We start from the raw sequence: 13636 nt of genomic DNA, 5'->3' as shown, positions 1-13636 counted from the left end.
CATTAAAACGAGGAGGGCGAAAATGCCAAAACTGGGACCAAAGATCTCAACGTCCTGGTAATAAGAAGTTATTCTGAGCTTCAGGCTTTACAAAATTGGAGAAAATGAGGAACTTTTACAAAGAATGTGTCACATTAACTGAATTTAAGCCGTTCTTTCTATACATTTTAATAATAGGCGTCAAGTTAAGTTCTACTAATTATACAAGATATTTTAAATTTTATAAAATATGTATGTTCCTTAAGACTGCTCTATTCGATTGTCATTTAATATTTTTCGGAGTAGCCCCAGAATTTTTGGTTTTTTCTTAGTATTCTCAATTTACAAGTTTCACACAGGATTCGCACATCGTATACGACTAAGATTAGAAATCGCAAATAAGGATGGACTGCAGAGCTCCTGGACTTCCTGAATTCGAGAGTGGCACAGAGGTGACCCACTGCAGCATCTCGGCTCTGGATGACACATCGATCGGGGAGGAGAATTCTTCCTCGGACCTGGAACTACCAAAGACTTTCGATAAGCTGGAGAACATGAAGCAGCGAGCGCTGTATTTGAGGAATCTCCTTATTAGCCCATTGCAGTCGGATAAAACCGACTGTGAGCCAGAGGTTGACCAGCTGAAATGGGAGATCGAGCAGGGCGGATCGGATAATGTCGAACTGCGGGAGGTCCAGCAGGAAACCGCCCGGGACTACCAACAAATCAACGAAGTGGTGCGCCGGCTGAAGGACTCCAAGGATAGTCTGACCAGACTGGACCACAAGGTGCAGAGAAACATCCGGTGCACCAGGAAGTTGGCCAAGCGCCTGCTCGAGGTGTCCAAGTGGCAGGAGGAGCTGAAGCACCACACGGGACTGTGCCTGGAGCGGTACAACGACCTCGACATTTCGCGGGGCAACTACCTCGAGTACAGTGACGACTACGTAAGACGCACCCAAACGAACATGAAGTACTCGTGTGCCTCAAAGGTAGGTTTTTGAACCGTAGCTATCAAAAATATAATAAGTAATATATGTATACTTAAGTTTATTCAATATTACATTTTACATTACAATTAAATAAGTATCTATATTTTCTTTGACATTTTAGTGTAAGTAGATATACGTACAAAATGTTAACAACAGTTAATGAATTTATTTATCCAATTATTTATTTCTATTGTACGAATTTTCTATTTAGTTCTACCAAATGTAGTATATTTCATAAAACCTATGAAGTATTTTCAGCTCTTAGAATAGTTTCTTTTAAAAAGCGAGCTTCTATGATCTTGTATTTTTAAAATGTTTTCTGAAGTACTTACAGGCAAAACAAATATTTTTACGAATTATAAACTAATGCCATTGTGATACAACATTTTTAATAATCCCTTCCCAAGGTCCCCATTGCTTGCTACAAGCGGGACTACACCGACCTGCAGAACGCCCTGGGAAAAACCCGGAAATTGCTGCTGCAGTGCCACGACACCCTGTTGAAGCACACCAAGAACCTGGAGGAGGCCATGTCCTCGGATCAGGACAAAAAGCTGCTCCCTTCGATCTCGCAGCTGTCGCTGCTGCTGGAGCAGAACAGCCAGGTGACCAAGCCCAGGAGGTCCAGTGTGAAGGTGCGACGGTCCTTCAAGTTCGCCTGGGCCGCTCCTCTGCCGAAGCAGGAGAAGCACTGGCTGGCCATCGAGGATTCCGAGAGAGATAATTAAAAGTGCAGCCAACCGCAGAAATGCCAATGTTTGGAGTTTGAAGTGCAATCCAGTTGGGCCTTCTCTGGGCGAATAAAACACACTTTGGCCGGGCTAATTGTGCAAAAATGTTTTGGCAAATATTTTGTTAACAAATTTTGCGGCCATTTAAGCCACAGAAATGCAATTAGCCGTGAACGTAATTAACCATACAAAATGTAAATGCCAGTGCAGTGGCCACTACAGATGAAATTTAAAAAATAAAATGAACCGAAAACCACCTGGCGGATGTGCACAAAATTTGAATTTCAATTTGAATTTGAATATATTTCAGAGCATTTTACGCAGTGGACAGAAGAGGGCCTGTGATCCGGGGGGGGGGAAATTGATGGCCGGCATGTCTTTGACACCTCGGCGGAGCTTCATTTCAGGTTGACAAGGGTCCAGCATGTCGGTGGCCTGGGGAATTTCCCCGGGGAGGGAGCAACAGGTTGTGTCAGGAACGGAACTGCTGCCAGCCTGAAATTTCAGTTATCAAATTGGGCAAACAACAGGCGGAGCAAAGTTTGTTGCCAAATTAATTGAAAGGAGCGCTGTCCGCAGGTCTCCCTTTGGTTTTCCTTTCCCGCAAGCCTTCACCTTTCACCTTTGACAGGACACTTAATTCATCTGGCGAATGTGAAACCGAAAATGTAATTTAATTACCGGTCTCCGAGCGAGTGTTCGAGGCGCTTTAAGTCCTCGCAGGAGCAAAACTTTTATGGCAGCTGTTGAGCAAGGATACGCCGTGTTAGGCCGTGCTACGCCCTTTATGGCCGTAATTGCGCATTGACTGCACATGTCCTGGTTGCCAACTTCCCGGGTCCATTGTCCTTTTGTTGCCCGCTTGAATACCTGGAATACTCGGGCTCGACTTGCTCTGACCCTGCGGCCTCTATTCATATAGTTGAATGCAAATTAGAGAGCCAAGTTGGGGCGAGGCAAGACCCAGGAAACTTGTCCCGTACTGGTGTAAGCCCAACCCATTCATAGCTCCCTTATTAACCCCGCATTGTCTCTGGGTTTTCCGATTCATTTTCCAAACACCTGCCAAACGTATCCCATTCACTAGCCCCTGCTGGCCCATCAATCAATCAATCGATTGCGGCCAGCAGAAAAGTTTATCTGCAAACAAATTGGAAATTTTAATAAAAATTCTTGCGCTAAATTACGCTCAGCAATCAAGGCCCCACCTTCGCCAGCTGGAATTCCCAATCCCCCGTCGTTGTCATTGTCCAACTGTTCGCCTAAGTGGTGTTAAGTATTTGAAAATCCCTGCTTCGGTTTTCCGCCCCAGCCGCCAGCCCACACTTTTCCCCGCCCATCGCATGCCTTCCGTTTTATTGTTTTACGACAGTTGGCCAAATACTTTGGCTAGCTAAAAGTTTTGCCCTCATGGTCATCCAATTGTCCGTGATTTACGGAGGCTTCTCCGAGCATCCTGCGGCGGACGTCCAGCTCCAGTCCGGTCCAGTCAGTCAGCGGAGCGGAGCGGAACCCACAACAGAAACTGCACTTCAGCATTTAGTGGATATTGATTTATTGCCCCCAACCAACTGGCGAGACAAGTGCGTCCTGATATCAGGATGAATGAAAATGCTACTGTTTTAAGGCCGAAGGTAAATCATATATTAAATTCATAACAAAACTGATTTGATTAAACTTAAAAAACTATACGATGGCCTCTAAAAATCGTTGCAATCATAAAAAAGTACTTAGTTAATTAAAATATTTTTCATCTCTTTTTATTTTAAGCATGGAAATATTCTGTTTAAATTTACATAAGATATTCTAAGGATTTCGAATTTGGGTCTAACCAATTTTTTGGAATGATATCCTTATATATATCTATCCAAATCAAATAAAATAATGCATTGTGGTGTTTTGTAAAAAATATTTATTGATATGAATTAAGGACTTAAAAGTCCTAATGAAGTCACAATGGAATCTGACATAAAAAGTATATATTCTAGTTCTCCTAAGACACTTAAATGATAAATCAAATACTCATTAATGGACTTTATATAAAGGCATATTATATCTTCTCATAGCTTTCGACAATGCCCTGAGCCCTGACTTCTTGAAGCACCCTGGAACACTTTTCCATGGGCGTCACCACGCAGAGGGGCTTCCTTCCGCTGAAATAGGCGCTGCTGGGACGGGCGTAGCCCACCTGGCGCCCATTCAACCAGGAGGTGATCTCGTCCAGACACAGGCACTGCCAGGGATTTCCCTCCAGGCTGATGTGCTGCAATTGCCGCAGACCTTCCGATGACTTCAGATCCGGCAGAAAGGTGAGCCTATTGTTGTTGATCTCCAGGTGAGTGAGGCGCTCCAAGGTGTCCAGAATGTCCGCCTCGATCTCCTCCAGTCGATTCTCGCCGATCGTGAGCCACTGCAATTTCCGTAGCGGTGCAAACATACGGAGATCCAGGCTGATCAGCTTGTTCCTCCTCAGCCTGAGTTGCCTGATGAAGGGCAGTGAAGAGAGCGCCAGGGGATGCAGGTCCGCAATGTTGTTGTTGCTCAAATCCAGGTAGGTCAGATTCCGAAGAATACTTCGCCCAAAGACCCCCATGCCCAGCTTTTTGATGTTGTTCCTACTTAAATCCAGTATCTCCAAGGCCGTAAGATTGGCAAAGACTTCTTCGGGAAGAGCGGTTATTTTGTTGCCCTGCAGCTGCAGGGATTTCAGGGAACTCAGGCCAAGAAAAGTCCTCGGATGGATCCTGTTGATCTGGTTGAGCCACAGGTTGAGAGTCCTCAGCTTTCGCAGTCTGCAAAACACGGAGTCCTCCAGGACTTTTACATTGTTCGAGCTGTAGTCAAGCAACTCCAGTGGCGCTATTTCTCCAGGAGCCATGAAAAGGGTTCTCTTGATCTCGTACAGATTATTGTTGGACACGTTTAAGACCCTCAGATTAGGCAGGGCATAAAATATACCCATGTCCAGGACCTCCAGCCAATTGCTGTGCAGATGCAGTTCCTCCAGCTTGGGCAATCCCCGCAGGCGACACCATTGAAACTAAGGGATTTCAAGAGGTTATCAAGGCTTCTAGGACAGGTTATAAACCACTTACATCTCTCACATTATTGTTGCTTATAGACAAGTACCGCAGGTTCGCATTCTCGCCCAGGGTAATGTTCTCCTGCTCGTTGGTGGTTAGATCCAGAAATACCAGCTTTTTCAGATCCTTGAAGGCATCGGGCTCTATCTCCGCTATCAGGTTGTTGGAAAAGTTGGCATACTCCAGATTGGCCAAGCCGCTCATCAGTTTGCCCGTGATGATCTGTATGTCATTGTAGCTCACATCTATGCTAACCAGTTGGGATTTGTTGGGAAAGTGGTGTGCCTGCATCTCCTCCAACTGACAGTGGGTGAGATTCAGCTCCTGCAAGGCCTTAAAGTCCCGCACGCCCTTTTCGCCCAGGGTCACGCCACCGGATTCGGATAGATCTAAGTGCAAAAGTCTGGAGAGGCCTGGCAGTTCCCCATCCTCGGCACTTTCGATGCCAGTGTGCTCGTTCACCACCTTCACACTTCGCCAGTTTTCTCCTACATATCGATTCAGTTGCTCGAAGCTCTCGATTTCCCGACACAGATGACTCCCCTTTCCCAGATCCTCGCACTCCTGCAGATCCTTTCCCAGCACTCCGGACAGAAGCAGAGCGATCAGAATGCGCAAGGCCTGCATTTTTGCAACTAAACTTAAGCCTTAACTTGTGCCAAGTGCACTGCGTTAATTTGTGTTTATTTTTAATCAGAGCAAACTCGTTCTAGAGTTCTCTTGGGGAGCCGGTTTTGATGTCCAACAACCGAAATCAGCTGACGAGTTAGTGATGGTCCCAGATCAATCGAACGAAATACCTCTCTTAGCCAGGCTTTTTGGAAAAGAATTGCATCTAAAATAGTACAAATAATAAGGAAAGCATGCTAAATTCAACCCTATATTTGATTCACCTTCTCATCAGAAATAAAATTTATTGATAACCAGTGAACATACACATAAAGAATTTGGAAACCACAGTCTTACTGAGCAGTCAAAACTTAGGAAAAGTATAGAGATATATAATGATATTATAATATATCAGCAAGGATCCAAAGGTTTTAGGGTTGCACGTATTAAAACCGGCGCCCCTCGTGAAAAACAGCATCCTAAGGGCACAAGTCTGGTTTTAAAATTGTTGAAAAACAATTATAAAAGACTCACTATGTAAAATGCCGTGGCCAGAAAAAACGCCTTGGTTCTTACACTTGCATCCTTGAACTCAACTCTAAAGTTGTCTGCCTTTGAGAAAGCCTCTTGAAAGAATCCGGCATATTTTTTAAAAATTTTGCCTACGACCTTATTGTTGCGATCCACGATCTGCCGAAAAGGAAATATATATAAGCTAAAAGTAAATATATAAGCTGATAGCGGATCACATAAACAACTTTTATCATAAAGAAAGGACTATATGACCCTCGGTAACTCACCCTAAACTTGTTGTCCTTAAAGGAGCTGTAGGGTATGACCTTGTACAGAAGCTGGCCCTTGGGCTCATGGATCTCCATGTGATCCCAGCAGCAGCCCTCGTGGTACCTGACCCAGCCGATCTTGTTGCCGGGCGGCGCAAAGACGTCCACTTTCGGTCCCTCGCAACAATCGTGATGCTTGGCCTTGGACACCACCATGAGATCCGTCTTCGCGGCGTTCATCACCCGGATCGTCATGTTGTATTTCGATCCAAATTCACGGGTCCAAAAGTTATTGTCCTGGACGGCGTAGAGAATGGGCTTGTCGTTCGGGCCACTCGTTATGGAATATCTTCGGTTGCTGGTAAATCCCAAGAACACATCCGCATAGTCAACTTTCTGGTAAACCATAACACTATCCAGGTGGACCAAGCAGTCCAGTCCCAGGGTCTCCGTCATCGCAGAAATTAATGTTCTCGGATCGAGAAAGATATAATACAAAATAAATTTGGGCACGAACAATTCTTTTGACATTTACTTCAAACAGTGCTAAAAGCAAATTGGGCTCATTTCGATTTGATCAAAATAGGATTTTACGTGCAGCTGATCTTTCGTAGAACAAGCCGTCCTGTAGATGGTCAAAAAATATTTAATTATACATTAGGTACTTCAACTGAACTGAAGTACTCACCAGGAAGAAGACGGTGCCCAGCAGAATCGTCTTGAGGCGATTGTCCAGGCCCTTGCAGTTGACTTTAAAGTAATCGGCAGCTGTATACAATTCCTGGAAAGGTCCGCTAAATAACTTTTCCACCTCTTTATTCTTCATGTCCATCACCTGCGGAAGAGTTTTCTTAAGTGGCATCTGAGGAAGTAAATCGGAGAGCCAAGTAACCAAGATCACTTTATGAAGGTGGATGTAAGTCACGAAAGCTACGCCCCAACCTACATGGTATAGATTGCCTCCGCCGCAGGTGCCCGGGGCATTGATGACGTACTCCACCTCTTGCTTGCTTTGATTTGGTTTCAGGATGTGCAGAGTGCGTGGACAGGACATGCTGTGCAGCTTGACGATGCCGATCAGGTTTCCGGGTGGTGCGTTTACCTCGATGCGGGGCTGCGTGAAGTAGGCGTCCGGCCTGGGCGAGTCCACGTGCATCACCTCGGTCATTCTACTGTTCATTATCTTAATGGTAAAAAAATAATTTGGCTTGAGTGCGCGATCCCTGAACTTATTATCCTGCACGGCGTAGAGGATCGGAGCCGCTTTTGGGTCGCCGCGAACGGCGTACTTTCTGTTGCTGCTGAAGCTGATGAAGAGCTCCTGCATATCTATTTGCTGGTTGACAAAGATAATGTCTAGGTTGCTCAGGCTGTCCATCGATAGATATATATCAGCTAAACACTGGTAATTTACTAGGAAAACAAAAAGTGATACAATTTTACAAAATTCCGTTCAAGGCCTGCCAATAAGGTGAACTAACATATGAGTTTAAATTTTCCAATTAAGTTATAGCATTTTCAAAGGCCCAATATTTTGGCCCATTCAAGGATTTTGTAAAATTTAAGGCTTGAAAAGGTTGGAAGAGTTAAAATAAAGTACTGATGCTACTGAGAATAAATTAAACAGGACATCATCAATGCCTAAAGTTTAACTTATATTTAATAGTAAATTTACAAAAATTCGAAATGATGCGATGCCTGACTTTTTCTGTTTTTTATATATTTTCATTTATGATTTATTTAACCATTATAATAGTACATATAAAGAAAAGAAACATTTCTTCTGTAATATAAGTAGGGGTATTATAGATTTCCTGACAACTTAACAATAAACATTGGTATATATGTATCTATACATAAGACACTCAAAAATACAGTTTAAAGTACATGGTTTAATAACGAATAGTTCGTTAGTTAGTTTTTGCTTCAGTGTGCATCGTTATAAATTCATGAATGAAGCACATTTGTCGTTCAATATAATTCGTTGATGAGGCGAAATAGCAAAAAATGCTTCATAACTTAAACTTAGTTTCATATCCTGGCAATGTCCCTTCGAAGGAAGCCTGAGTTGAAAGGTTTGATTTTCAGATTGTTTCACAAGGAGTTCCATTACTACGATTCCATTGTCATCAATAAGCATTTGGTACAGAAGACTAGTAAGCGACAGTTCACAAGGAAGATATTTGGATAAGGCGGCAACTCAAAATCATGTACAACATTTAAGGGTCACAATCACAATCGCCGCAATCGCCACAGTCACCACAATCGCCGCAATCGCAGCAATCGTCACAGTTGCAATCGGTGCAATCGGTGCAACATCCACCCGCTAGGCATAAATCATCGCAAAACAAGCCACCACCGGATCCCTATAACATGCCGGGTCTGTCGGTTTCTTGGTTTCCAGACTTCTCGAAGAACATGGCGTCCTGTGGGTAAAAAAAATATATCGTTAGCATGTGTATTATTTAGGAATTAAGGACCTGATGCAGGGCTAGCCTACTCGAACTAAGCTGGAGGAGTCGATGGACTGGGGAACTCTGTTTTACCTCAGCACCAACGAAATCTGCGCTGCAGACGCCTCAACAGCTTGAACCGATAAAAATGAACACTATACAACTGATTGGCAGGAGCCAACATGGGGTTACCAAGCAAATATGACCGAATTAAACCACTTACAATCAGGAATGTGGCGCCCAGCAGCACGGCCTTCATGCGCACATCCAGGTCCAGGGGGAAGCTGATGCCAAAGAAGTCGGCATCCGTGAAGATCTCCCTCGCCAGGCCCGACCACTGCTTCGAAATCTTGCCCACCTTCTCGCCCGTGAGCGAAACAACCTAAAGAACAAAATGTATCCATTAGATATAGTTTCTATGAAAGGGTATCCCAGACATACATTGAACTCAACGTCGCCGCAGAGCGAAAAGGTGCAGAAGGGTCCTTCGATGCGCATCACCGTGTCGCCCAGGTGATTGAGGATCCGGAACGAGGGCGAGCAGATGGACCACTCCTGCTCGATGGTGCCGATGACGTTGCCGGGCGGGGCCGACACCTCGATGCTCTGCAGGCAGCAGGGAAACAGGCAGGAGGAGCAGGCCAGCGGCCGGTGCATGTGGATGACCTCCTGCTGGAAGTTGTCGAAGACCCGCATGTCGAAGGGACGCGAGGGACCGCAGCAGTTGCGGGTGCAGCAGTCGTTGTCCTCCGCCGCGAAATAGACCTTCTGACCCAGGGCGTTCTTGATAGTGAACTTGTTGTTGGTCTCGAAGCCGGTGAAGGCCTCGAGCAGCTCGACCTTCTGCTTAACTAAAAGCTGGTCGATAGTCGTAAGGTACTCCAATCCGCGCGGACAGTTCGGAATTCCGGTAGGTATACTCATCCAGTCTCCTACAAAACATAAATCGTCAATATGCATTTCTAATGGTATAGTCTTAAGTGGTAGATAAAATAGTATATATTTCCTTAATTTAAAAATAACTCTTTATATCAACTTATACTGGAGAGGTCTCTTTACTAAGACTTCTTATAATCTTTTCTGGTAAATTGAATTAGTGCACACAAAAGGGCATCTTGTTGAGCTCGTCCGGTGGCCAGTGTGTCAATTGGTCAATGCCACCGACACAATTGCTCGGCCTTTCTAATTGAAGGCGTCACAATGGAGCAGACCCCTTCGGAATATCCCGCCAGCTTTTATGCTAGTTCGTGCATCGGGGCTCTTGTATCTAATCTGCGCTAGGAAGATTTTCTTTATCACGGGCTCTAAAGATAAACGTCCCAATAAATATTTAATTTCACAATGCAAGGAAACCTTGAGATGATTTACACAACTGTGATATTTTTAGGTAGTAACAGAGTTACACTGATTTCATTGTTATTAAGATAAAAAACTATTAAAAAAGTATGCATATTTTTATAATCTTTGCTTTACATTTCTGGAAAAAGGGATAAAGCAGTAGTTAATTTTGGCCAAGTCTGAGTTGATTATTTAAGAAAACCAACTAAGTGTACTTCTGAAGGGTATTCCCTTTCTGCACTATAAAGATCATATTTCGTTAACCCTTCCCAACCGATTTTTTTCTTCCTGCACTTTCTAGCCTAGACCGCAATGTGACCCCTCACCTTCTGTCCTCGTCGCTGATGTAGAACTCGTAGCCCTTCCGCTTGGCCGACTTGTTCAGCCGCATGGTGTGCCTGAGCTTCTTGGGCAGTGGCTTGTTGGCCTCCCGGCAGACCAGTTGCCTCAGGGTCTGGGACCTCGAGCAGAGCTGGCTGTACTGGCTGTAGAGCGAGTGCCAGATGATGCGCAGCACCTTGGAGCCACTCCTCACGCCCCTGCCATGGGAGTCCTCCGAGTGGCCTCGGCTCTCGCCACTCAGGTCCAGCGTGGAAACGCAGTTCGCTGGGTTTTCGGTGGACATTCTCTAGACACGACACGACCAACTGCTCTGCTGCACAGAGATGAACTAACTGCTCGTCGGCGGAAAATCAACGCCTTCCACGGCGACGGGCGTTTTAAATGCCGCTTTGTATTACTTTATTGGTTCAATTAAGGCGGATGCTCCGCATTCCGATAAGCGCCAAAGCTCTGCCAGGGTTTTCTCAGCATTTCGGACGGATCCGACGCACGTGTAAACAAAAAAACACAGATAATCACTCACAAACGGTCCAAAAACCCCAAAGCCTCAAATCTCTAACACTCCCCGAAGTGACTACGTAAATGTTTGCACCCCACTTTGCATTTGGGCACGCTTTGTTCTCCGCCGATCTTGGCGGGCTACCTCTATCTGGGACGATGGGTTCAGTGGTTGCTCCCTGAGAAATCTTAGGACAACTGATTGGACATTATCTCAATCGCGGGGCAATGACTCGCGGAGCACACAGAGATGCGCCTTGTTTTGATTCGGTGGCATACGTAGATCATATAAGATGTAAAGTCAGATATGAAAAGCAGGAAGTTTGATCGAAAATCAGGAAGCAAAAACCCATTAAAATCTGGAGCCCTCAAATCCTTATCTCAAAGTTGTTAATGTTTGAAAGTACTCAGCATAATCACAAAATATTTGACACATTGTCAATATATGAGTCAGCTTACTAAATGGCAATAGAGATTAGTACTAAGTCTCAACAACTTGGAATTGATTCATCAAAGTTCGATAGCACTTTGAGCCTATGACAACCTATAAAATCAACAAGATTATGTATGAAGATACCCTATACCGCTGCTCCTCACTTGAAATAATCTTATCAAGGTGGACTAGATATGAATAGCTGATATTTCTGAGGCACATCCCATCTTTTTTCTGATATATGTACGTCAGCTATTTACTTTTAACAATTATGCATATTAACCGAACTTTTAAATATATTTTTTTAGATAACTTGCCTGCTGGTCCACCTTGGGGAGGTGGCATTCCCGGACCCATTCCCGGCTGCGTGACAATGGGCTGTTGGGGCTGTCCCGGTGGATATCCTCCGAAGGCATGTGGAGGTCCTCCTGGACCGGCCGGTCCCGGTGGGTAGCCGCCGAATGCTTGTGGAGGACCTCCTGGACCTGCTGGTCCCGGTGGATAGCCTCCAAAGGCTTGTGGCGGCCCTGCTGGTCCCGCCGGTCCCGGGGGATATCCGCCGAAGGCCTGGGGCGGTGGTCCTGCTCCACCCACATAGGGCGGCTGACCGGCTCCGTAGGGCGGGGTCTCTCCGTAGGGCGGCATCTGGGGAACTGGCGCGTAACCGGCTTGCTGGGGACCTGGCGTGAAGCCCTGCAACGATCGACAGTTGGACGGCGAATGAGACGAAGTTGTTTATTGAGGGGCGTTGTGGTAAGTTTTCAACGGGGTGACGTGGAGCCCAAAAGCTGTACTTATCAACACTTTGGCTCCCAAGAGGCTTTTAAGTGATTAAAGAGACCTATATGTGCCTTCTGGCATTGAAATATAATCAATACTCAATTGAATACATTTTATACTTCTCTTTTTTATTGAGTTTGAAGAATAAATATCATTGCGTGCAAATAAATATATTATTCGTTTTTTAAATACTCAATAAAATTAGTGTATAAATTCTTATAGTGCATAAAAAATAAATGTAAATGACGCTATATTTGTTTACAATTTAAGCTTTCACACAGGGAAAGCAGACTTGGGCTCTTCAAGTTTTACAAGTGTAAATCACCAACGTTTGCTGTGATTTATTTAAATTCTTTATGACTAAAGTTTAAATTTTTTTAGATCTGAGTTTCAGCCGGATATTACCAACATATGTATGTACAAGTAAAGACGCATCTCTCAGTACTGATGAGTTATTATGGTTTCGTTACAGAATTTAACACCTCATAAGGGGTATAAAGACCTGCATTTTGGACTTTCGACTGGCTTATCCAGTTGGCCTTACTGGTTTTTAAAAAAGAGTGCACACCACCTTGTTTGGGGGGCAAAAGCAGTTGTTTATATTTATCTACCCCCTGATTCTCCGGATTCGCAAGCGAACCGAACGAATCTCTTTCATTCCTCGGCAGACTGAGTGTGTGACGATGGTTTATAAATAAGCAAATGCCAACTGGCATGACGTCAGGGTTATCGTGTGGCCGAACGAGAGGCACCCCCTGGGCACCCACCGCCCCCACATATTACAATCGTCGAGGAAGGGACACTTATGGAACTCACGTAATTCATGGGCGGCGGCGGCTGCTGTGGACCGGGGCCCGGGGGGTAGGGCGAGCCACTGGGCGGCGGATAGCCGAATCCCTCGGCGGGCGGGGCGTTGGGCTGGAATCCCGACCCGAAACCGGGCGGGGCGTAACCGCCTTGGCCAACGTTGCTCTTCATTTCCTGGGGTTTCCCTGGCTTTCCCGACTCTTCCCTCTCTTCTGCTGCTCTCCGCGTGCTCTGTTCTTGCTGCACTGGAGCGGAGTTGTTGCGGCCACGCCCCCAACGAAATCGCAACAATGTTGCCCTGGTTTTGAAAACACAATATTCGAAAAGTTTCCAATAATATGAAATTCGCTCAATCAGGTGGCTTCTGGAGAGTGACTGCAGCTGGGTAGCAGAAAAATACCATCGTTATATGGAAATATACCAAATTGGCAGTGTGAAAGCTTAACTTTTGTCTTAGCAAAGACTACAACCAAAAGGAAAAGCTGTTCGGAACTCACGAAGGAGTGCTGCCAGATGGGACACTTTGGAGAAAGCACAGGCTTGTGCTGCCAGATCCGTAAAAATATAACTTACATTTATAAAGTTTATATAAATCTTGCCGCCTAGATTTAAATATATTTTTTTAATTCTTAGCTTATTTAAAATTAAAGAACAGAGATAAACGGGGAAAAATTGAGAAAAAGTACAGAAATTTTTAAAATACATATTAAATAAAAAGCATCATTAATGATAAACTATCAGCTTGGAAATTAAACAAGAAAAACCTTAATACCAACTTAATAAATTGCTGATAATAGTAACATAAGAGA

The 13636-nt window shown here is 44.7% G+C and overlaps 5 protein-coding genes across 9 annotated transcripts; 1 reads left to right on the top strand and 4 right to left on the bottom strand.

Moving 5' to 3' along the window:
- The first annotated feature begins 271 nt into the window (after positions 1-271).
- On the top strand, positions 272-1984 carry LOC108034634 (uncharacterized). Its single transcript, XM_017109571.3, has 2 exons — positions 272-971; positions 1379-1984. The coding sequence occupies exons 1-2, from the start codon at positions 384-386 to the stop codon at positions 1697-1699; spliced, it is 909 nt and encodes a 302-aa protein (XP_016965060.1). The 5' UTR covers positions 272-383; the 3' UTR covers positions 1700-1984.
- Positions 1985-3591: 1607 nt separating this feature from the next.
- Positions 3592-5488, bottom strand: LOC108035245 (carboxypeptidase N subunit 2). Its single transcript, XM_017110779.3, has 2 exons — positions 4798-5488; positions 3592-4742 (listed from the first exon to the last, which is right to left on the bottom strand). Exons 1-2 carry the CDS (start codon positions 5410-5412, stop codon positions 3753-3755), a joined length of 1605 nt encoding a protein of 534 aa, XP_016966268.1. The 5' UTR covers positions 5413-5488; the 3' UTR covers positions 3592-3752.
- A 191-nt stretch (positions 5489-5679) lies between these two features.
- Positions 5680-6737, bottom strand: LOC108035248 (phospholipid scramblase 1-like). Of its 2 annotated transcripts, none has more exons than XR_007763782.1 (3): positions 6195-6737; positions 5929-6109; positions 5680-5873 (listed from the first exon to the last, which is right to left on the bottom strand). XR_007763782.1 is itself a non-coding variant. In XM_017110783.3 (3 exons), the coding sequence occupies exons 1-3, from the start codon at positions 6705-6707 to the stop codon at positions 5841-5843; spliced, it is 702 nt and encodes a 233-aa protein (XP_016966272.1). In that variant the 5' UTR covers positions 6708-6734; the 3' UTR covers positions 5680-5840. The 2 variants fall into 2 exon arrangements, 1 of the variants encoding a protein (XP_016966272.1); XM_017110783.3 differs by having other exon boundaries at positions 5929-6084; positions 6195-6734.
- LOC108035249 (phospholipid scramblase 1-like) lies at positions 6656-7720 on the bottom strand. Of its 2 annotated transcripts, none has more exons than XM_050886545.1 (3): positions 7123-7720; positions 6865-7038; positions 6656-6801 (listed from the first exon to the last, which is right to left on the bottom strand). In XM_050886545.1, the coding sequence occupies exons 1-3, from the start codon at positions 7552-7554 to the stop codon at positions 6754-6756; spliced, it is 654 nt and encodes a 217-aa protein (XP_050742502.1). In that variant the 5' UTR covers positions 7555-7720; the 3' UTR covers positions 6656-6753. The 2 variants fall into 2 exon arrangements, with proteins under 2 accessions (XP_050742502.1, XP_016966274.1); XM_017110785.3 differs by having other exon boundaries at positions 6865-7011; positions 7123-7694.
- A 328-nt stretch (positions 7721-8048) lies between these two features.
- LOC108035247 (phospholipid scramblase 1) lies at positions 8049-13197 on the bottom strand. 3 transcript variants are annotated; one of them, XM_017110780.3, is made up of 5 exons: positions 12837-13197; positions 11558-11933; positions 9071-9561; positions 8853-9011; positions 8049-8602 (listed from the first exon to the last, which is right to left on the bottom strand). In XM_017110780.3, exons 1-5 carry the CDS (start codon positions 12996-12998, stop codon positions 8543-8545), a joined length of 1248 nt encoding a protein of 415 aa, XP_016966269.1. In that variant the 5' UTR covers positions 12999-13197; the 3' UTR covers positions 8049-8542. The 3 variants fall into 3 exon arrangements, with proteins under 3 accessions (XP_016966269.1, XP_016966271.1, XP_016966270.1); XM_017110782.3 differs by lacking the exons at positions 11558-11933; positions 12837-13197 and adding an exon at positions 10294-11460 and having other exon boundaries at positions 9071-9548; XM_017110781.2 differs by lacking the exons at positions 11558-11933; positions 12837-13197 and adding an exon at positions 10294-10412.
- Positions 13198-13636: the final 439 nt, after the last annotated feature.

This window comes from Drosophila biarmipes, chromosome 3L, assembly GCF_025231255.1.
Source record: "Drosophila biarmipes strain raj3 chromosome 3L, RU_DBia_V1.1, whole genome shotgun sequence".
NCBI lineage: Eukaryota > Metazoa > Arthropoda > Insecta > Diptera > Drosophilidae > Drosophila > Drosophila biarmipes.
This window is presented reverse-complemented; position numbering and strand designations above follow the sequence as displayed.

Excerpts from the sequence above, each read along its gene's own strand:
- LOC108034634 (XM_017109571.3), top strand. The coding sequence starts at position 384 with ATGGACTGCAGAGCTCCTGGACTTCCTGAATTCGAGAGTGGCACAGAG. Across the intron at positions 972-1,378 it reads AGTACTCGTGTGCCTCAAAG|GTCCCCATTGCTTGCTACAA; the intron begins GTAGGTTTTTGA and ends TCCCTTCCCAAG.
- LOC108035245 (XM_017110779.3), bottom strand. The coding sequence starts at position 5,412 with ATGCAGGCCTTGCGCATTCTGATCGCTCTGCTTCTGTCCGGAGTGCTG. Across the intron at positions 4,743-4,797 it reads GCAACAATAATGTGAGAGAT|TTTCAATGGTGTCGCCTGCG; the intron begins GTAAGTGGTTTA and ends GAAATCCCTTAG.
- LOC108035248 (XM_017110783.3), bottom strand. The coding sequence starts at position 6,707 with ATGTCAAAAGAATTGTTCGTGCCCAAATTTATTTTGTATTATATCTTT. Across the intron at positions 6,085-6,194 it reads TTAAGGACAACAAGTTTAGG|ATCGTGGATCGCAACAATAA; the intron begins GTGAGTTACCGA and ends CCTTTTCGGCAG. Across the intron at positions 5,874-5,928 it reads TGGCCACGGCATTTTACATA|GATGCTGTTTTTCACGAGGG; the intron begins GTGAGTCTTTTA and ends TTGTGCCCTTAG.
- LOC108035249 (XM_050886545.1), bottom strand. The coding sequence starts at position 7,554 with ATGGACAGCCTGAGCAACCTAGACATTATCTTTGTCAACCAGCAAATA. Across the intron at positions 7,039-7,122 it reads GCGGAGGCAATCTATACCAT|ATGCCACTTAAGAAAACTCT; the intron begins GTAGGTTGGGGC and ends TTACTTCCTCAG. Across the intron at positions 6,802-6,864 it reads TGGGCACCGTCTTCTTCCTG|GACGGCTTGTTCTACGAAAG; the intron begins GTGAGTACTTCA and ends GACCATCTACAG.
- LOC108035247 (XM_017110780.3), bottom strand. The coding sequence starts at position 12,998 with ATGAAGAGCAACGTTGGCCAAGGCGGTTACGCCCCGCCCGGTTTCGGG. Across the intron at positions 11,934-12,836 it reads CGCCGCCGCCCATGAATTAC|GGCTTCACGCCAGGTCCCCA; the intron begins GTGAGTTCCATA and ends CGATCGTTGCAG. Across the intron at positions 8,603-8,852 it reads TGGGCGCCACATTCCTGATT|GACGCCATGTTCTTCGAGAA; the intron begins GTAAGTGGTTTA and ends TTTTACCCACAG.